Source organism: Leguminivora glycinivorella, chromosome 17 (assembly GCF_023078275.1).
Source record: "Leguminivora glycinivorella isolate SPB_JAAS2020 chromosome 17, LegGlyc_1.1, whole genome shotgun sequence".
Classification (NCBI taxonomy): Eukaryota; Metazoa; Arthropoda; class Insecta; order Lepidoptera; family Tortricidae; genus Leguminivora; species Leguminivora glycinivorella.
In genome coordinates, this window is record NC_062987.1 from 8,604,021 (window position 1) to 8,628,012 (window position 23,992).

The window sequence follows — 23,992 nt, forward strand, 5'->3', positions numbered from 1 at the left end:
AAGGCACGCAGCGCGGGCGACCTCGGCGCCGCCAGCGCGGCACGGAGCGCCGGCGAGTGCGGCGCGGCGGGGCGCCGCCGAGCGGGCGCAGGCGAGTCCATGCACACCGGGTACCCGCCTGATGGATCTAGAACATTACCACCGCGAAAGATATGTACCGTGTAATGCTTTACTTGTCAGTTCATATCTATTATTCAGGTCTTTCAGTTTTGATTCCAATTTGTACAATTCATCGGAGCGACTGTTCAACTCCTGTGTCAGGTCGAGCGAAAGCGGATAATTTAGAAGTTCATCGGCAGAGCGACACTGTTACATCTGGACTGTATTTAATCTTAAACATAAGAATTTTGTCGTTTAACTTCAAGCTTTGATTTCTTTATAAATTTTACACTTAACTTTTCGTAAACCACTTTAATTCTTATTTGACCCCTTCAATATTACTCTGGGATCACTGCCGCCCTCTAAGTGCACAGACTCCTTTTAAATCTACATGGTCCTTCGTTGGGGAGCACGGTGCACCGTCATGAACCATCATCAAAATCGAAGCTATTAACTTTAAACAAATGTACTTTAGAATTGTTTTCAGCTGGAGCGGAGTTCCCGAAGCAATACTTACAATACCTGATTTTTGAATCCGACTCCTGCGAATTTTAACTGCTCAAGGGTCCCGGATGCGTTGTAATGCCTGCTCAGCATGTATCTCTTATGCTTAAATGCTTTGAACCTTTCTACGACATTGCCTGGAGTTCATCTCGTTCGTCCCTTACAGGTCTTCATACTCGACATGCTTGATTGGCTAAAGCTGATTTTTTGAGACTTATGTTTTGTTCTTGCAACATGGAATTGAGAAATGAGATTAAATACCAACTAACTGGTCATCTATACAGAATAGAGCCTGGCAAAGGGACCATTCCACCACTCACATATCTAAAATGCCAGCCACTCTGGCAGTTATAAACTTGTCCAGGAATGGTATCCCTACTGACCTATGATGAAGAAAAGTATGTGTGACATACACCGAGCTCCGAACATACTTACTCTTTAATGAGGTGACATTCTGCGAACCCAGATACGGAGGAACAGATGGCGGACATTTTTTAAAGCTGTGTCTAACAAGATGAGAAGAAATGAGATTGCATTTTTAGTTAACTCATGCTTTTAGTGTTTATAGAAAGGAGTTTTGCCAGTCGAAATAATTCCCGGACGAAATGAATCCTTTCGTTTTTATAACAGTAACTTTTTGGAGTATTTGTTCTTGGTCCTGTAAAATGCATTTTTTTTTTAAATTCCGAAAATAATATTTGCTAAAAGTAACTGTATCAATCCTAATTTTAACCTATTACCTAATGTTATAAGAAAATAACAAGCCTTAGAATATAATTCAAACGAAGCGTTGACGTAGAAAATAACCAAGTTGAACAGCCTTTAAGTTCCCTCCTCAAGCAAATCAAAAGAAAGTTAATTTTCGCTTTGAACTGATTAGCGAAAATTCTAAAAGTTAATTGCAATCTTGAGGAAAAGACAGTACCTCATTATTTTTAAAATCGGGACTTAATCGCGTATAACTACATATTAAACTGACCTCCAACGTTTCAAGGACGGCGTTGTCCCCGTGGTCTCGGAGAAGACTGGCTTGAAATGACATCAACACCTTCTGACAGCCGCGCGAGTTTTTCGAACTACCCGCACTTGGTTTTGATTATCAACTTGAACTGTTTGCGCACTAGGGATGTTACTCTGTCGACATACAACACTGACGATATTTGATTTAACGACTGTCGATATTATTTTCGGCTTACACTTATTAATGACAGGATTCCATGTGGATGAGATCCTAAAACCTTCGTCCCGATTGAAATTGCGATGTTTTTTGATTTCAATGGCTTCACGCACTTTTCTAATACTTTTCTTTTATAATGATGTGTAATAATCGTGAAAGTTTAAATCAGTGTAAGACAGTACCTATTTCCCATTTCAGAAAGAAATATATTTTGCTGACTTAACTAGTCATCGACCCTTACTAAACAAAACTACCCCTTAATTAAAACTCTTAGGCTAACGAAATATATGATGATTGTAGTCACATTGTATTTAGTAGTCATAATACGAACCTGCCACTGAAATGAAAGCGCTATCTCTTTTACACCTTCTACTACGCGTGAAAGAGACGGACGATGGACAGTAAAAGGAAATCAGAAGTCGGACCTTGAATTAGGGTAATGGAATGAGGCTTTCTTACCACTACTTAAGGAAAAGTTTTCAAGTTGAACGCCCTTTTAGGCTTATAGCCTGAGAGTGGCGGCTGAGAAACTCAATATTCGACAAATTTGATGCAACTGAAGTTTATTAATAGAATAACTCAATAATTTCGATGTCGGCCATCATAGGTTTAAGAAAGCATCAACTTTTACTGTGATAGTCATCTCACTTTGTGGTAGCGTAGGTCACAGGCATAGCTGATCATCTAGAGCCATACTACAGCAGAATAGAACCCAAATTGGGAAGGACAGCATTATGTAAACGAACTTACAGAAAATCCAGTGTACAACATACAGTGTTGTTGTGCTCCTGCCGATGAGTAAGTTTGGCAGGTGTTATGCCTTACACTGCTGGAATTGAATGTTTATAGGCTACGATTACCGCTTACTATACAGCCTCTATGCTTGTTTGCAACCAACATAGTGTTAAAAAAAATTAGTTCATAGAAAACTACCCCCCCTCAGCAAAAGATGCAGATGGAGACAAAACAAATGATTATAAATAGAGGCAGACAACAGGCGGTCTTATCGCTAAAGAGCGATTTGTACCAGACAACCTTTGGGTAGCGGAAATAAATAAAAAAACATAATCAAAAAGAGTATGTGCTTCGAAATAAAAAAAAAATCATAATTATTCTAATTTCCAACACACAAATAACTACAATGTGAGAAGTTTCATTCCAAAACCGTTTCCATCAGTATTCCAAATATAGTTACCAAAAGAAACGTTTGGTTAGACGCGAGGGAAATTGGCAAAACTGTGAGATCCCTGGGGAGAGATGTCGGGGGAGAAGGCTCGTTACTGTACGTCAATGTTCTTGGGTTCACGGATAAACAAATAGATGACCTTTAGGAATCCAACCATTACATTTGGAAGCAAAAATGGTCGATATTGAGTTAGTTCTAGGTTAGTATTAAATTTTTTGCTGTATTTTAATGTGTTGTGAGTCACAACTTGTGACTAGTGAGATATAAAAATACTAAGGCTGGTTTTAGTGTCACGGGGTCCGGAACCGCCTCTGCCGATGGCAGCTGACGTCACGAAGGGAGTCATTGAGAAAATAAAAGAAATGGAAGCAGAAAGAGACTGGGAAAGAGAGACCAAATGTAGACAAACGAAGATGATGATAGAAGGTAGAGACCGAAGGAGAACTAGGTATCTCCTGAAACTAGGTAAGAACAGTCTAAGCTAGCGTTCCCACTTAAGCGTCGCATGTCTCGGGGCGCGTAACGGACGTCCGCGCCACGCCACCTGAATGTAATTCAAAAAACGTCTCCTCAGTACATTTTGTTTAGAAAGGACGTGGCGCGGACGTCCGTTCCGCACCTCAGGACATGCGTCTCTTAGATGTGGCCGGTCCCTAAGAGTGTTGACCGGTATTATTACGGGGCACAACACTCTTAATAAACATATGAAGATTATAGGTATCAGTAGTGACGAATCCTGTCCACACTGTGGTAAGGAGGAGACAAGCTTACACTTACTAGCAGAATGCATCATGTACGATTGTACGCGGCAACGCGATATGATACATTCGGTAGAGACAGTCTGAGAGAAGATGAACTCAAGGATGTCGAACTTAAAGATGTCCTTCTGTTCTGCAGGAAAACGATAAGATTTGAGGAGAGAAGTGTGGGAATGCAGCCGGGACAGTAACCTGCAGCTCCAACTCCAGGGAATTGGGCTGAATCACAGAATATATAATAGTACAAGTACAGAAGGCTCACTCCTTTGATGTTCACAAAACGCCGCCATTCTAAATTCTTACCTACATTAACAAACGGGCCGCACGCGTGCAGACGACATTGAATTCTATTGCGCCGCGCGAAGGTCGTCGCCAGTGAATGGGCCGCGAACTCGCGGCCGCCGGCATGTACTTGTAGCGCAGTGAAAGGATCGCGGAGTGAGCCGCCCCTGGCTGAATGAACGCATCGTGTGATCGACAGCCTGCCTGTTTCCGGCCAGGCGTCCCTACACTACATCTACATCTAGTGTCACGCGGACCGACCGCGCGAGGCGATCCGCACCGGAATATGTGTTAATTTCAGGGAGCGTTTTAGAGTGGCGATGGCGCGGACGACAACATCAACTTCATACAAATTAGTCGCGCGGATCGCTCCGCGCGGATAGTCCGCGTGACACTAAAACCAGCCTAAATATATTCATAATAGGCGGAGTTATAATCCTTTTGACACAAACCTTGATATTAATCTTCGCCATTGTACATCTAACCGTTACTATCAGTAATGTACTAACCAATATCTCCTTTCTGTATTCCTATGCCCGTTTTTTTTTACAATAAAGAAAATAAAACCGAGACATTTCATCAACATTCCTTTAAAACTGACTAGAATATGGTTCCTATTTCAAACTCGAGACTGCGTCGCTTCCAAAAGAGTCCAAAGCCATTTTGCCTTAAAATCAGAACGGCAACGCAAAAATCTCCGTAAAAGAAGTAAATGGCAAATGAGAACTTTCATAAATGAAACCTACCGGTCTTCAGGGTAAGTACTTAGGTATACTGAACTTCTGAGAGAAAAGAAAAAGAAACGTCGTTTTCGCCTTACTAATCGAAACTTTTAATGGAATACAAACAACTTCTGACACAGATTTGTGACTTATTAACACATAAATAATTCGAATAATATCCATCAATATTATTATATATTTATTTAATTGTATGTATTATATGTAATATTTAAAATATTTATTATAAATATCTATTTATGTAAAAGTATATGTATTCTATACATATAGTTTGCTTTTCTTCTTAGTACATCACCTTTTTGTTTTCTCTCTGCACCATTTGTTCTCTGTTTGGTCCTATGGTTGACCAGAGAATGCCTTTTGGCATTAAGTCCGCCATTTGTACATTTTTGTGTATTTTTGTGCAATAAAGTTTATAGATAAATAAATATTTATGTACGGCAACTTTGCATGGCTATTAAACTCTAATCACAACTAAATTAATCACAGCGTAATTAAGTGAAAAACTTTATATAGCTCAAAGTGTAATTAATTTGGTTATCTAGGAGGACGCGATAAATGCATAATTATTTATGAAGGAGCCGCCTAGAGCGCTTCGGAAGCGGGCTTCAAGTGCGGCCGGTTATCCCAGCGCCCAAGTTAATATCACTCGGTCCGTGTAAAATTAAATGCAAACACAAATTCACTACGCCCAAAATCCTTCATGTCATTTACAGAGTTTATTAACTTTAGACAAATCTCCGGGCTATTTTTATTTCAGAGTCTTTCGACGACAGAAACTAAATCAAAGTGTCAAGCGTCTTAAACCAACAGCTCTCATTTCAAGTTAGCGAAAAGTAGGCCCGACGGAACGCCTGGAAATAAATAGTCGAGGCCACGACCTATAAACATACCCTGAACGTTTCCACTTTTCACTCGGCCTGCTTTCTTTTCAAAGGCATTTCTCAAAAGACAGGTGACTGCGCGTTTTAGCGTAGACCTTTCGCTTCAACGCAGCGTTATATAAATAAACATTTAGAGCAGCGGTTCTCAAACTTATTTTCCCATGGAACCCTTTTAGAAAGTAAAACATCTGACGGAACCCTTAATTTTTTTTTTATTGCAATCTTTATTTTAATAAGCAATCATGATAGTCAAATCTAATCACTAGATTCTAATGTGGGTATTACATGGAACTGTTTTTTATTTTTTAACAATTGGTGAATATTTGGTTTTATGGAAGAGAGTTGAAGTTGCATATCAGGTACCCAAAATTCACACGGAGCCCCCAGAGAGGCTTTGCGGAGCCCTAGGGGTCCGCGGAGCACACTTTGAGAATGGCTGATTTAGAGAATTCTTTACAACCACGTCTGAGAGCGAGACATTGAAGCAAGTTTCAATGGGCACCACGAAATACGAGTTTTGTTTACGCGCCATAAAGCAAAGTTAAACCAAGGACGGAATAATACCGGGACAGACAAAGCCCATACAAATAAGCGTACCTCTGAAATGTATGGGCTTTTTGCTTAAAACTAGATGGCGCTGTTTCGCAGCCTGGAAGTGGTCAAAATCATATTTTCCTCAAATATTTCTGCGTGTTTTTATTTTTTATAGAACCAAATGCCATGCTCTGATATCACGTCAATACACATTTTGAAAAAAATAAATTTTAAGGCATCATCAGTGTAGTTATGATAGAATATAAAAGGTGGCGCTAAAAAATTAAGGTACGATTCTTAGTATGAAGATTGTAAATCCATACTAATATTATAAATGGGAAAATGTGTGTGTCTGTTTGTTTGTCCGTTTTCCGACGTAATTTTTTAAATGGAGATAGTTGAAGGGATAGAGAGTGACATAGGCTACTTTTTGCCTCTTTCTAACTCCCCACTTCCCTAAAATACAGGATGGAAGTTTGTATGGAACATTTCGCAATTTTCGAATTTAACGCGAGCGAAGCCGCGGGCAAAAGCTAGTCCTATATGAAGCATCCTTGGTTAAACGTAAACATAAACAATGAATCACCGGTGTACGAGGAGGTCGTATTGTTGCGCGTCGGCTCATCTTCGCGAGACAATGTGGACTTGTGGAGCGTTTGGGAAGGCTTTTATTATAAATTTGTTTTCTATAAACAAAATGTGAGCCGCCAACTGCGGAGCAAGATGCTAGGTTTACACGGGCTTAGTAGCTAAAGCTTAGTACTTGACACTTGCACATCAACATTCAACATATCGTATCAGTGCTAATAACACCGTTAGCATTAGTACAACAACGAGTAGGGTAAACTCACCTCATTCGGTGACACGCCTAATTCGGTGATACAAGCTTTGAAGCAATATTCCGAAAGACGATTTTTGGTTGTTTCACCGAATTAGGCGTGTCACGGAATGAGGCGAGTTTACCCTAGGTAATACTACGAAATCGATTCTGTTTGTGAAGTGACAAATGTCCATGAAGTTCTCTTGTAACTTTCTTTTGATGATGTCAGTGGTAAACAAGCATTCGGCCTGCCTGATGGTACGCATTAGTCTATTAAAGCTAATATCTCCATAGATGTCACCAGGGCGTTATCGAACCTCTAGAAACATTCTGAAACACCCATGTGTACGTGTAGACGACTACTTATCACTCTCCTGATGTCCCTAATCACTCTCACTAATGACAAATACTAAGCCCATGTAAACCCAGCATAACGCTTTACGGAGGTGTAAATGGTTTTAGTGACCGTTATACGATGTGAACTTGTTTTATGCGGGGACCGCCGCGCCGCCAAGTAACTTCGTTTGCTCATGCGACTTCGTTCTCTCGTGTATTTTCCGAGCATAATAACGAAGTATAAACACTTTTCACGCGCTTTGTACACAAATTATTCAGTAACGCGACTTGACAATTCATTATGCAGTAGTTTAACGCTTGGCGTGTTTGGTATTGCGCTGTACTGGCACACAAACCTAAATAATACATTCATGAATATTTTACCTTCCATAAAATAATTTATAAGTATAATGAATAAATGACGTAAACAAAATATTTAGGGTTGCTGTGACAAATTACCTAACCCTTTTCAATTCCGATTCGGATCCTTAAAGTAGAAATTGTAGAAAACAAGCGAGTACTGTCTACAAATTTAAAAATCTCGCCGAAAATAAGTCCTCAAACTTTCCAGAGACTAAAGGGAGGGTTAAAATTCTAAGAGTTTTCTTGTTTAAATTGGTTCCTTAATTAATATTTATTTTTCTTGGCAGTTGGATGGCACAGGGATTAAATTGATAGCAAAAGGGAGCCTCTAGAGCCTTTGCCGAGAGACAGAAGCAATAGCAGACTTAAGTCAATTGTGGCGTTCTTTATCTAAAGGGTGCTTATGCTTAAAGTGCAAAAAGGTCCTTTAAAATCTTAAATTCCGCCAGAAATTCTAATAAAAAGATCCTAGTTTACCATGAAGCAAGGACCCTTTAGGAATGGGCAGCAACACGTGTGAAACCTTAACCTAATGTTACCTTGTATTTGATGTTAATGATGTTCAAAAGCGAAGAACTCTTACCTGAAAATAAGAAAGATACAATTAGTTATAGAATTTGTATTCGCAAAACATTAAAATATATAATTTCAGGTTATTTTATTACACACAATATTTGTCTAATGCTTAAATTTGTGTAAAATAAAAGCAATGTTCTTGTACATAACTAAGAACAAAATGTCTTGTAAATTTAATACGATATATAAAATGTTAATTGTGATTATACTTTTATAATTTATATACATACATTAAAATAGCTTTAATTTCGTTAGAAATATATTCTTACCACATGGTCCTTAACTGCTATAACACTATCAGTCTTCCCTGTAACCGTTTGGTCAGTCGCTCCGCCGCCGAGCACGCTTTCCACCAAGATCTCTTTACTGTTCACCCTCGCGTGGTTAATAAGATCGGGCTTCTCCGTACTCATCAAATTACTCGAGTTCTCGTTCGAACAGTTCTCCCCGGAGCGCCGGTCATCGTCCGAGCGTGATTTATCCTCAGAACATTTCATTTTGAAACACGATATTGACTTCTTACTTTCCTTGGCTGAAGCGTTTCGACTAATCGCACCATTTTTATCACTCTTAGTTTCATCTTTCTGGTGACATTTTTCATTTTCCGACTTGAGCCGCTTTTTCTTACCGTTCCATTTGGAAGCCTTTTTAGATCGATTGCTATCGTCGCTGGTGCCGACGCTGTCCGAGCAGGCCGGATTGACGAGGATCTTAGTTGATTTAGCTTTCCGTTCGATCTGTCGCAGATTCAGAAGGCTTCCGGAGGAATTAATGTAGGAGGACGTGGACGTTTGCGACGGAGAACTTTCTTTGGTTTCGTCGCTTGAGCGGCGAGTTTTTGCGAGGATTTGGATAGTTTTCATGGAGTCGGCTACGTTACGGCGGGGCTTGTTGGAGCCCAGCGGGCCCATGCTGACCGGTGGTCCTCCTTTGAACGATAAAGCCGTTTCTGTTGGCTGGCACACACAAGCTAACATTTTCACTACGTCAACTTATTACATTTTCTTGTAATCTAACCTGACGGGAATTTATATTGTATTCTGGAAGCCTTCGCCAATTCGCGTAAGTTCTTAGACATAAATTAACAATGGCTATTATGGTGTGCTTAACGCAAGGCTAAGCATGAGCACCATTAAATAGGAGTAAACGTTTAGAATGTCGTAACACGGTTTCCCACACGCCGTAACACTGACATTAGACTTCACTCCGTCGTGGAAAGTTATGGGGCATTGTTTCACACTGCAGGGATAAACATTGCCGCGAAGCTGCTGATATCCTGGTAATAATTTTACTAAATGGCGTTTCTGAGTGTCAGCTTAACAGGTCGGTGAGATAATATCTCATTTACTAAGGCAATTGTTGTCTCGTATGGTAAATTATTTGAAAACCTTCTTAGAAAGGAAACTAAAGAAGTTTCAAGAGTTTCATTATAAATGATTTGCACACAAGAGTATTGAATTGAGAGTTCGCTCGATAAATTCTAGAACATTTAGGTACGTAGTTGTTTACCCTGTATGAATAAATTTGATGGAAAGAATAGATTCTTTACTTATTGTCGTTATTCCTAAATAAACGAGTCAAGGGACCAAAAAATAACAAAGCTTTGTAAAAGGATCCGAATAAGGGTAAGTACCTAATGTTATCTCTTGTTACTAAACTCATTAGCACACCGCCCATGCACAGGAAGTTCCTAGGCTTAGTCAATCTCTTCAACAGCTTTCAGACTTTACATATGCATGTCGAATTGCCGCTCATGAATACTACATGAATAATCCCTCATCGGCCAATCTGCCTCGAGCTGTTCAACGATATGGCATACCTACATTAACGTATTAAAATTCCACATGAAATATTTATTTATTTTAATACGATTGCTATTTCCAGTTTTAACAGAGGATTTTTCGAGTTATAGCAAGTAAATTTGCGTACTTTCGTCTTATATTAATATATCCAAAATCATACAACACGAATCTTTGGTAATATTAAGATTACGAGACTTTGAAATAGTTTTCAAAACGATATTTTATGTTACTAAAGTTTTTCTTCTTTTCAGGCGAACGTAATATTACAAGATACTTGTGAAAAACTTATAAGTATACAAATACATATATTTAAAAACTTGAAAATGTACTTAAGTATAATAAGAAAGAAGTTGTAAAACTTGGAATGTATACAAATTCTGTAGACTTTAACTAAGCAACGAAATTAAATCCCAAATGAGCTGTAAATTCCTTTAAACAAGGCAATATTTTTTGGTTATTGTCTCTTTTATTACAGCTCTTTTTATTAATGAGCATATTTAATCTTCATTAAAATATTTATTTTGTTTATCCGCTGAGTAAGCAAATTGGAGGATTGTATGTTAAGACATTTTATAGCAAACATCTTCTACCGAGGTGGGTAAATAAAGTTTATTCTGTATATCTATTTACGATTAATGACAAATATTTAATTAATTAAATACACATACCAACGTAAATTTATATCCATACTAATATTATAATTGGGAAAGTGTGTGTGTCTGTTTGTTTGTCCGTCTTTCACGGCAAAACGGAGCGACGTATTGACATGATTTTTAAGTGGAGATAGTTGAAGGGATGGAGAGTGACATCAGGCTACTTTATATCTCTCTGTCCCCCGGAAGACGAAAAACGAAAAGTTCGTATCTCGTAGCTTGTGAATCGCTTCATATTGCTATCAGATTTATTTTGTATGTTCAACATTTTCATTATATTTCTAAACAAAATGTATCTCAGTAAACGACTTATGATACACGTAAAGCCTGGCACAAAATACGCGCCATGTTGCGGAATTTTATTATAACTATTTTCTTCATACTATACTGAATTGTAACCGCATACATCAGAACAGAATAAGGCACCGTCCCCACTTAGGCATCGCGTGTCTCGCGGCGCGCAACAGACGTTTCCGCCACGCCGCCTGAAATGTAATTCAAAAACCGGCCAAGAGCGTGTCGCGCCAAGCTCAGTGTAGGGTTCCGTAGTTTTCCATATTTTTCTCAAAAACTACTGAACCTATCAAGTTTAAAATAATTTTCCTAGAAAGTATTTATAAAGTTCTACTTTTGGGATTTTTTTCATATTTTTTAAACATATGGTTCAAAAGTTAGAGGGGGGGGGGAGGCAATTTTTTTTCCTTTAGGAGCGATTATTTCAGAAAATATTAATATTATCAAAAAACGATAAACTCTTATTCATTTTTAAATACCTATCCAACAATATATCACACGTTGGGGTTGGAATGAAAAAAATCAGCCCCCACATTACATGTAGGGGGTACCCTAATAAAACATTTTTTTCCATTTTTTATTTTTGCACTTTGTTGGCGTGATTGATATACATATTGGTACCAAATTTCAGCTTTCTAGTGCTAACGGTTACTGAGATTATCCGCGGACGGACGGACGGACGGACGGACGGACGGACGGACAGACAGACATGGCGAAACTATAAGGGTTCCTAGTTGACTACGGAACCCTAAAAACGTCTTCTCAGTACATTTTGTATAGGAAGGACGTAAGACGCGCTCCCAGGCGGCGCGGCGTGCGCCACGCCGCCGCCACGCGTCGGGACACGCGACGCCTAAGTGGGGACGCTGCCTAACAGCGCCTTGACAATAATCATATATTTCTGGCCAGGTTTTTATATTAGAAACAGTATAGAAACTAATCAAAGTTAGAAGATTAACCCATATTGAATGTACATACTGTAGCCAATACGCTAAGCACCGAAAGCAATAAAAAGGCATATTTGCTCCACCAGACGTTCCGCAAATACTACCTAATTACCAATACCCACGAGGGTTAATTACTGTCATTTAATATCAAGTCAATTCTGAATATACAGTACCGGTCTGCCGGCCGAATTTTTTCGTAGAATTAATTTTTTAAATATTTCTAAGTGGTTTCTAACTTATTTTTTAGGCAGTCTAGTAGTACCTAGTCCCTTGTGCTAGCGATGAAACAATTTACAGATGTAGTGCGAAAAGATTTGCCTTCGAATTGTTACGGAAACGTACGAACGTGTCATGCTATTTCAGTCAATGTCAATACAAGATGTACTGACATTGACTGAACTAGCATGACAAATACGAACGTTTCCGAAGGAAACCCTTTTCCTGTATCATTTATTTACCTTTAAATGTTTTGTCAGACTTCAATGGCAGTCGTCGACAGGGTTTGCCAATTTTTCGCTAAAGGTGATGTGGCACTCAAAGACAATGTGGTGTACTGATCCGGGTCGCCACATTGAATGAAACGTTTATTTCATTCTTAAATTATTTTTTGTTTAAGGCATAAATTGCCTAGTATTTTTTTGTCGCTAATTCTATTACATACTCATACAAAATGATCACAAATGTGATATATTAGTGGCCGGTACTGTAACAGAGTAAATATTGAGAGAATGAAATGGTTGTAATGGAATTGCAAATGTCATTAGAACGCTAAGAGTAAAAGAGGGTTAATAAACGCAAGAGAATTTGGTGGCACTGTGGGACGCATTTTAATATTCCAAGTCAGAAATGAAAATGTTTTATAGGAGTTCAACATAAACGCTAAATTAAAATCGACTTCAGTATTGTAATAAAACCAATAACAAAAAATAAAACCGCCTTCAAAAATAAGCGCGTTACAAAACACGGAGAAACTAAAAAGCCAAAAATAATAAACCTTTCAATTCAGATTTCTTATCGTATTGCAATAAGCTAAACATCCAAATTATAAACAAATCAATTATTTTTGTAGTCGGTACCAGACCTGTTCGTCGCCTTGCTATTGCCTGTTTGCCCCACCCAACCATACACAGGCTGGTACCGACTCCAAAAATAATTGATTTGTTTATAATTTGGATGTTTAGCTTATTGCAATACGATAAGAAATCTGAATTGAAAGGTTTATTATTTTTGGCTTTTTAGTTTCTCCGTGTTTTGTAACGCGCTTATTTTTGAAGGCGGTTTTATTTTTTGTTAAAAAGTTTATTTATTTGTTGATTTTTAGTGGTTCCTAGTGATATTATATGTATCAGTCCGAATACATGTACAGTAGTGAAAGAATTATCCTTTAACTCCTAACCATTGAGGAGTTGACCTTCCATCATCAGCTCAGTTGATTTTTAGTGGTTCCTAGTGATATTATATGTATCAGTCCGAATACATGTACAGTAGTGAAAGAATTATCCTTTAACTCCTAACCATTGAGGAGTTGACCTTCCATCATCAGCTCAGCCACATAAAATTATTACCATCAGACGTAAATACTGGTGTACCTTTGAAAAATAGACTAAAAACATTACATGTGCCTATAACATTTGAAGAGTTCCCTCGATTTCTCCAGGATCCCATCATCAGACCCTGACTTGGTGCCAATGGGACCATCTCGGGGTTATACCGGTTCGATCAAAAAAAAAATTTTGAAAATCGGTCCACGATTCTCGGAGATATCGAGTAACATACATACAAAAAAAAAAAAAAAAAAAAATAAAAAAAAAAAAACATTCAGTCGAATTGAGAACCTCCTCCTTTTTTGAAGTCGGTTAAAAATTTATAAATATAGGGACAATTTCACACCGATCAACGTAGTACCAAACTCAGCATAAATAGTACTATAGTTGTATCTACATATTTATTATAGTAATAAATATGTATTTATACACAGAATTAGATTTACGTAGAAGAAACAAGTTCATCTATTTGTATGGCGGCCGAGCGTGTCAGATTTTGTACTGAAGTTGTTACTTGCCTGTGATTTTAAATATGTCTCAGGCCCTTGAGTGTTCATAATTTTTGTGTTGTATCAATTAAATATCACGTAACAAGGCATTTTTAATGTTTATATTGCCTTCAACTTACAAAAATTTACGCCCGAAAGCTGCAAGCTGCGATCAAAGACGGACAACTCAGTGGATTTCACTGAGTTCATTTGACACGCTAAGTAGATACATTTGCTTGATCTAGTATACATATATTATATAGGTAATTAGGTAAATGCCTTTACAGGGACTATAAGTACTAGAACCCAGCGCCCTCTCGCTACCAACTACGCGCTACGCCATCCAGTCAGGTCGTTAAAAGGAATAAAGGAAGAAGGGATAAAAAGGCTTAATCGAACTTTGAATGAGTTCAATATTTGTTTAGATCCATCCATCAAATACTTGAAAATAATTATCAAATAATTGAAAAGTAGCAAACAAGTGAAAAACACTTCTAAATTGAAAGCTTCTTTCATCGAACCTTCGTAAGTGACTCCGGCAGTATGAATCAAATCTTAGACATTAGACACGGAGAAAAATAATAGACGGAAGGTTTTAAGCAGGATCGAAATCTTGTACACTCTGATCTATGTATCTTCATTCAGTACATTGGTACCGCTTTTTCTCATCAACATCTCAATATTTTTATGGAAGATGTATCGAATGTTCGGTGTCCAGCTGGCTATCAGTCGTACCTATATTGTAATAGAAAAGTGGTGCCAAGACGTCACATGCCCTTCATCTAGGTGTTACTACAATCTATGAATCAAATCACGAGACAAGCTGGGACATAATGCCACAATCACTAACACATCAGTCGTATAACGTGCGACATATGCACACACACACATACTCAGGAAGTAGCATCGGAAGCAGAAACGGGAAACGGGCCGGAGGTCTAGCTTCCTTAAGACTTCTGGCAGACGCGAAACGAATTTTATACGATAGCATTTAGAATCGAAATAGCAAGCTACGGTAGACGAAAGTTTGGAGACACGCGGCAAGTTTTACCTCGAATACCTACGTAGTTCCTACTGATTTTACCATAGATGTACGGAGTAGACAGATAGACCCAAAAACATGGTTTTGATTAACTTCAATAAATACAGTAAAATCACCGTTGTTGGCATCACTAATTTACTCTCTATTAATTCTATTATTATAATATTTCACTTAGAACTTAAGTTTCGTTTACAAGCACGGTTTGCTAACGTAACTGAAATAAGTGCCAATAGTAATAGGTACTCGAACAGTGTCTTTCATGCTTATTCTAGCGATAAAACGATCAGCGTATGATATACACTTGAAACTATGCTTCTATCCCCTCACTGTACTCGGTAGTTTCGTAAGCTCGTTCGCTACTCAAAGTGAAAGAAAAGAGCCAATATTCAGTTGCAAATATATGAGTTCAAGTGTTCAATCACTGTCACAAAGATTGTATACATTTGTCCGTCATATTTTATTGGAGTTCGTTGATAAACGCTTGTTTGTGAAAGGTGGTGGTGTACCTTTCACAAACAAGTTTCTAAAAATAATAAAAAGCACCCAAGAAAAAACTTCATCAAAGTTCATTCAGAAGCCTAATGAAGAAAAAACAAACTTTTACCCAAAAATTAAGAGAAAGACCGGTAAACAATAGTCCTTTCATTGCCTTCGAACTCTTTAGAATTTTATCCGCTTCGTCGATCGCCAAGTTTGGCAGCCCTGTGAGGGCCCACTGCAAACACATTTTGCAATTTTAGGGCATTTTTCTCTTTTACTCCATCTAAAGTGTATTTGCAGAGACAGAGATTGTTGTTCGCAATTTGGGAACTCCGCTGTTCGCGTTCCCTTTGGATGATTGAAACTGACTCATTTTCTTCGTGAAACATTTTTGCAACTCGGCCGGAGATTACAGGTATTATTTTATTAAGTAAATCCTCCAAGTTCCGGTTCTTCCAAAAGGGAGCGATAGAACAAACACGCAAATTGCGAAAAACTCGGAGCCACCATGAATCCAATTTCAGAAAAATTATGTAAAAAGATACGTTGCGGCGAAAGCTGTGAACGAGAATTCTTATATCCGCGGAGAGAGAATCACGGCACATAACGCACTTTAGGGGCGTAGACATTATTAAAACATGGCACTGGGAGCCAATATTTGAATTTCTAGCGCTCGATTTTGTCGCTAAAAAACTTATGGATAACGGGGAAATGCTATTTTAAAATACGACCAATAGTAAATTTTAAATTCCCAGTAGTGCAGATTAATAAGTATAAACAAACAAAACATACGAAATCGCTGTTAAAAATGAGTCCAAGGCGTTATTTGAAATCCGAAACAAAAACGTTGTGATATCAGACACATTTTACTTTACAGTTAAAAACAATGCAAATGACTTTCATGTTTTCTTGGAAACCCGCACAACACTTTTGAGATACGATCTACTTATTAAGAAGATCACTGAGCGACGAAGCGAAATGCCTCCAAGAATCTTTTGTTTACTGAATCTGTTTTTCTATTCGTTTTACTACGGAAAGGATATTCTGTATTTTTTTGTGTTCTCAAATGTTTTTGAGCTTCAAGTCTAAACTACATAGATCCTTGCCCAATCTTCTACCTCTCCAACCGAAAAGCATAAGTTTTTTGTCCATGTCGCTAAGCGTAGTGTACGCCCTCTTCGCCTTCTTAGGCTTCGTCGAGCAGGAAAATAGTAGATAATATACACAATTTACACACCTCGGCTATCACATTTTTCGCTGAACCAAATCTTAATTTACTGCTCTAGATGTTATGTATTACGCAATATAATATTTCACGAACCATTGGGAAATGAGCCCAGTCATAAATAAATACCGCCCAGGGACACTTAATTATCAGGGGAGCAGATGTGACCGACAGTGCCGTATGCTCATGAAATTATGACGGACCCGATGATCTGCCCAATTACATCCTGATTTCATTATCGAACCCATATCAGCCAGCCTAGCAAAGTGACAATTGTCGCTACGTGGAGATCGAAACGAAACTCAGTCTGGCTCTGTCCCATCACTACAGAAGAGCGATAAAGAGAGATAAGAGATTCTGACGTTGGCTAGATTGGTACCCAGAGAGACTTTCCTTTAGACCAATAACTTATTAAACGGCTATATCACAGGAAATCAAATCGCTCTGGGAATCGGAATTGGTATATAGCAGTCTGTTTGTGTCCATATAATGGTTGGGGCTTTGTGCCTAGCTGTCGGCCTGTAGGCGATTTGCGATTGCGAGTCTATTTGATTGAACCGTTTGACGATTAAAAATTTTACCGATGGAATATTGCAATCCCATTCAGAAGCAATGCAATAGTAGTTGATAAAACAAAACAACAAAACTATATTTTATTCTAATTGACTTGATGTACATTATACATATAAAACCATGAATGTGTTTATGTAGATAAAGAATGGTTTAATTAATGGCTTTTAACGCATATTTTGATTACGTTTTAGTACCCAATATGTACCCAACATATTGAAACTGACGACAGTCGCGAACTTTTCTGTTATAAAAGTTATTAACCAAAAAGACTTTTTTAATTTTAATTCCGATAATTGTCGAGGGCATAAATCAAAATATTCAAATGGATACGATAACAGAATGCAATGACAGCTCAAAATCTGCAGAATCCATCGTTATGAATTGCTCTGAAGTCGGTGCTATCGATTATTGCATGATTGATGAACCTATCTTTGGCAAAATGTGTCGAATACGTAGTTAAAATATGTATCATACAATTACTGCTTACAACATAGAGATAATTTATCCTTTGCTCATTTTTAAGTTCTTTACCTAAGCCCCAAAATTTCAGCTGAAACTTGGTTTCTTTAACGAACATCGAACCACCGTTGTAATTATTTTTCGAAATAGATATATTACTAATAGGTTCAAAGGAAGTAAATATAGCTAAGGCTATAGGTACCTTTTTTTTTATTATGTAGTCCATTAAGTTACCTTTGTATAAACAGACTTTAATATTAGAACAAAATATTTCCCGATAAGCCTACATTTACCGTAATAAATATTATAGACGGATCAGTATAGCCCTGTTCGTTCATCCGAATAAGGATTATACTGAGAGGCACATTAACCCCAATAATCTAATCTAATAGAATAGGGCTTAGTTTAAAACAGCCGTAAATCAATTTCGGCACGTACAGACCTCTAATCGAAGGAATACTCCGATAAATGTAGTATATTGGTTAAATTATTTTAGATCTTAATTACATAACCACAATATTTAAATTTTGTAAAAACCCCCGACGTAGTGGAAGCCCATAAAAAAAAAAAAGATTTCTATCAAACATGGTTAAGAACACTCCCGACTAATTCAGCTTTCAAACAAAACTAAATCTAAATCGGTTCATCCATTCGGTATTGGGGAGCTACGATGCACACAGACACAGACAGACACGTCAAACTTATGGTGTACCATTGTTTCGCCAAAAAAATTTTCATCGAATATCATTTCATCGACAACAAATCATCGAAAGTTTAGTTCGAGTATTTTGTTTCAACTACTATTTATTTGAAATTTTCTTACTTATTATAAATACTATTCAACTAATATTTCTTCATCGCTGATTCGTTTCAAAGTACTTCAAATAGCAGAACTACAAAACATCGCAATTCATTTATTCGACGTATTATTACTAAACTGTCTCATTTGTCGTACTACACATTTATAGATGTTTCTATTCTAGAAATTTCAAACTGTCGATTTTATCGTGGCAAATCACATATGTCCATAATGACACTATGACCATTGGCTTAAATCTTATAGTAGAGTAGGATTAGGTTAGGTTAGAACTGCGATGCTACAAAACGATGAACTGCTTTTAAAGTAGGTTTAGGTTAGGTTAGAACTGTGACCACACACAAAAACAAGCAGCAAGCATTGAACTAATTATGCCTTTATAATTATTCTCTTCAAAATCTTCATTGATTTGTCTACGAATGGATTCAGACAAGATATCCATCTGTAAGGTTCGGTACTTTCTCGCTATTAACTCTGCCCTTGGAGGCATAAATTTGAATATGAAAGTAGTAGGTGAGCAAATTTACTACCCAGTAATGAATTCCGTAATGAGTTATTGGACTTTGACTAGAATCGAAAGTTGGAGATATTAATTTGTGACCGTACCTTCGATGTAGGTGACTTAACTATAGTTATAGACATTGAACTTTCATGAGACATATTCAAATATTACAAGTTACAAGCTTTTTTTTTACTTTCACTTGTCCCGTTGTCTGTCTGTAATCAAATCTTGCAAGTTAAATTTGACCCACTTCCCGGTTTCCGAATGAGCTGAAATTTTGCACACGTATGTAAATCACGTGACAATGCAATATTATGGTATCATAGAGCTGATCTGATGATGGAGCAGAAAGGAATGTCGTATCTTCGAGTAATGGGTTTTTAGAAACGTCTCGGAGAGCAGTAGATGACCGTTGAAAAAAAAGTACAGTCGGCGATAAAAGCTTGTGCCAAATTTTTTTTTTTTGCGAAAAAAACTTATTTAAATATAAGGATATTGTACTCAAGGTAATACACGAAGCGAATAATTTCTGTAACAGTTCATCTTTATTTACAGGGATGATCTGTTGCCGCTATTTGTTCTAAAGCAGCGCTCGTGCTCGCGGGCCCGGCGGGGAGCTCTGAAAAGTTTGCTCTGTCCTCGGGGATGGGGGGCTAGGGTTACATTTTTACTTAGGAATGAAACTCGAAATATGAAGATTGGAGTGTATCGTAAAATGGGGCTATTTTGCTTTGAATCTGAAACATGTGTTATTGTCACGCTTACTAGTACCACACCTCGGACACTGGGGATCAAATATATGAAAGACGCGCGTTTCTAGCACACAGTCTAAGCTCGTGTAGGTGAACGCGTACCATGCTTGTATGAGTGAGATATGACAGGTCGATGTTCGCTTTTTTGACAGGCGGTAACTGTGAGGTAACCGAGAGGGGGTGGGTGTCACTTTCAGCGGGGAGCGGGAGTGGCCATACTGTATGATAGTACTCTTTATTATACTGTGCTAGTACTTACCACGTAAGTATGATGATATAAATGCCGAATACAATTTAAAAAAAAAAACATGTACCAAAAATAACAGTTATAATGAACAATACTATGATGTAGTAAAAATTTAATTAGGTAATATACATAGCATAAATAATTTTGGAACACTAACCCAAGTGAGGGTCATAGTAGGTAATTCTGAGAAGCTCATAAGTGGACATTAAATAATTTACTAACAAATATTCAATTTATTACATTCACCAAGGGAGTGAAAAGTGCAAATGTTTTTTCTTGACAAAGAACAGATTATTCATTTAACGCGCCTAAAAATAACTTTAGGTCCTCCCTTTTTATCCTAACGGTGGCTTTCACTTAGCATCTTAATGCAGCATCGTTTATTTATTTAAAAGTACCAATACAATCCCGCCAAGTTTGAAGTAAAGATTGCTATAAAGCCAATTTGTTACAAAGCGGCACCCCTACAAGTTTATAAAGACGATGAAGCGTCCCATCGAACTTGGTGAAACTAATTTCGAGCCGCGAAGATCACATAAGGAAACTTTGCTCTTCTTCCCAACAATCCCTTTTGTACATGATTTGCGACTTTTTTTAATATTCAAAATCGTTAACTTATTAAATTCCACTGATTTAAACTTTCACGATTATTACACATCATTATTTTTAAAATCGGCCGAAAATAATAACGACAGTCGTTAAATCAAATATCGTCAGTGTTGTATGTCGACAGAGTAACATCCCTAGTGCGCAAACAGTTCAAGTTGATAATCAAAACCAAGTGCGGGTAGTTCGAAAAACTCGCGCGGCTGTCAGAAGGTGTTGATGTCATTTCAAGCCAGTCTTCTCCGAGACCACGGGGACAACGCCGTCCTTGAAACGTTGGAGGTCAGTTTAATATGTAGTTATACGCGATTAAGTCCCGATTTTAAAAATAATGATGTTATTAGATTCCTTTAGCATTTTCTCCTTGTTTTAGATACAGACTAGATAATAATTTAAGTTCCTATGTAAATTACCTAAAACCAATTTTTACTATTCCTAGCTACGTTTGCTTCGAGATTATCCTCACTATTTTAATGACCTAACCACAAAATTAAAAAAAAATGGCTAAATACACTCCCGACTAATTGAGCTTCCAAACAAAAAAACTAGATCTAAATCGGTTCATCCGTTCGGGAGCTACGATGCCACAGATCGACACACACACAGGCAAACAAACAAACAGACAGACAGGCACGTCAAACTTATAACAGCCCGTCGTTTTTGCGTTGGGGGTTAAAAATCATATTCTAAAAGTTAATGTTTAAACTTAGAATTTTTAAAGATAAGTAATCCTATTCTCTACATATGTACTTAAAAAAATTTCATGCCGACTTTACTTCTTGAGCTTAATGCTCTAGTGTGTGGCTACAAAAATACGGCTCAGTTGTAGACGATGTACTAAATTGCTTCAACGTGCTATCAGCGATCTAGGCTTCTGATAAGGGCACTCGTTTGCGCCAAACGATATCAAGAGGCGTTACCTAGCGAACGTCAGAATCGCTTTCGCTTCGTAAGCGTATCGTAGTCAGTTCTCCTTATCGCTCTTCTATGTGGCGTGACAGAGCCAGACTACGTTTTCATCGTCACGTAGCGTCAAGGATTGTCACTTGGCTATTCCGCCGACGTAGCCGATTGGCCATCGTCGCCGCCAGACGCCGACATAAATGCAGTCTAGCTCTCTCGCGCCAATACGCAAGAGCGATAGAGATAGATAGCAAACAGATATTATCGTGAGCGTTCGTGCATTCGGCTACGCACACTCATTCCGCTACAAGAGCCCGTGGAAATATCACCTTAAAATGCATTCAGTGAGGTTCCAACTCCCTTAAAAAAAGCAATATAAGAAGGCTAAGCTGATCACGGTAAGTACAAGCTACCTGTTGGACGCTCGCGTTAAATTAATGTCGCCTTTCCTTCGCCCGTTTATTATACCTCTTAAATAGAGAGTATGAAAGTAATATTGGAGCTTTTAAAAGAATTTTGCTGTCAGTCGAGAAATTGCACGATATTAAAAAATATTCATGAGGCCGGGGCGCGGATAATGACTCGTAATCGTGTCTCTTGGTTAATTTGGAGAATTTCCTGGGGATGTGGGACCGATATCTCAAATATTGAAGTCGCCATCTTTGATTTTTGCCTTTTAACACGTTCACTGCGGTAGGGGGTCTTTAGACCTCTTACAAAATAATTATGGTTAATTGCTAGTTACGTTAATTGCCGCAGCGAAGATGTTAAATTTTTCCTACATCCGATATCGGATTGGGTAATCTGAAAACTCACTAAAGAGGCCTATTCGGAGCTGTATTTTTTTACTTCTTAGTGGGCTCCTTAATAAGGTTTGTAGTAGTCAAAATAAAACTTAGGTGTAAGGTGAGCAACCTTACCAACTGCGTAGCTTGTATCAATCAAGAATCACTCAATATCACCCGTTGGGTGTACAAGATATCAACATCGAATTGGATTTCCATTCGAGAGTGTTGATTCGTGTTTCGCACTATTCATTCTGCATTTGTCATCGCAAACACGAGCTACAATCGAGAACCAGTACCATGAGTTCCTATCCTTTTAGAATACATTGTTCGAAAACGCTATCGAAACGTCACGGAAAATGCTCAGCTATTAGCCTCGCCTTAGAGGCAATTTCCTCGCGCAGAAAATATGCTGTGTAGACTTGCCTCCGTCGAGGCAGTGTGAGCGTTTTGCTCAGTCGAGCAACCTGCTTCAGCTGAGTCACGACAGGCCTATGTCACTCGCTGGTCACGCGTTGAGTACCTACACGCTAGCCGTTCATTCGAACGAACAAGTAGCCGAGGGGCGCCACGCGCCCGCCTGTATAGTCGTATGGCCATAGGGTATTAGTATTAGTTAAATAAAGCGTAGGTATTTGTCGTTTTGCGGGCAAGTGAAGGATCTGTTACGTTAGTAACTTATTAATTAATCTGTGGTCACGTCTACATTGGCTAATCACTATTCGCTCACTTTAGAAAATGTTATGGTGTCAAATTAGTTCCAACAGCCGTGTCGGTCATGTACATGACGCGTATTTGTGACAATCAGTGGCACTCTGTTACGCACTTTGCCTATACGGAAAAAGTGGACAGCGTCCCTGGACGGTTACCTAATACACACTACTTTAAATTATCGCGTTTTGTACCCATTTTTAAAGTCACACACGGGTCGAACGCGATAAAATAACATTGATACCTTTTTTCCAACGTTTCCACACAGACTTATATTGACCGGGATATAGACCGTGATTACCTTTAGTTTTCCGTGATCATGATGCATGCAACTGCGTCGAAATATCGGGAGCTCGATAAAAATCAAAAAGGTAATCACGGTCTATATCCCGGTCAATATAAGTCTAATGAAAATAACCGTGAATCATTCAAAACTCTTATTGTTTCCACACAGAGGTGGACTAACCTAACCTAACCACAAAATTAAAATTTGGAAGAACCCCTGACATAGTAGACCGATTTCAACTCAGCTTTCAAACAAAAAAAAAAAAAAAATCTAAATCGGTCCGTTCGGGAGCTACCATGCCACAGACGGACAAACACACAGACAGACAGACAAATAGACACGTCAAATTTATAACATCCCGTCGTTTTTGCGTCGGGGGTTAAAAAGGTAACAATGACCCGTGTGTGACTTTAAAAATGGTTACATACTAGACCCAAAAATTGAGTGATGTTTACGCAATCGAGTAACGTATTTTAACGTTAAAAACACCTTTGAGGGTAGTACCATGGTAGAGGCTCAAGCCTTTATGTAAATCCAATAGATAGGTGGGTTCCATCTCCCCGTAGGAAAATACAATACGTCAAAGGGGGTCAAAGAGAGAGCTTGAAAGAAGGTCT

The 23,992-nt window shown here is 38.2% G+C and overlaps 1 protein-coding gene across 8 annotated transcripts in view; it reads right to left on the bottom strand.

Moving 5' to 3' along the window:
- The window catches only part of LOC125235409 (apoptosis-stimulating of p53 protein 2), a 629,684-nt gene that overhangs the window by 150,130 nt on the left and 455,562 nt on the right, over nt 1-23,992 (bottom strand). For 3 of the 8 annotated variants that reach the window (XM_048141962.1, XM_048141959.1, XM_048141958.1), the window contains exon 1: nt 8,529-9,259. The exons of the other annotated variants lie outside the window; for them this stretch is intronic. In XM_048141962.1, coding sequence (XP_047997919.1) covers nt 8,529-9,236 — 708 coding nt within the window. In that variant the 5' untranslated portion in view covers nt 9,237-9,259. Of the gene's footprint in view, nt 1-8,528; nt 9,260-23,992 lie in introns of those variants that run through there. 8 annotated transcript variants of the gene reach the window in all.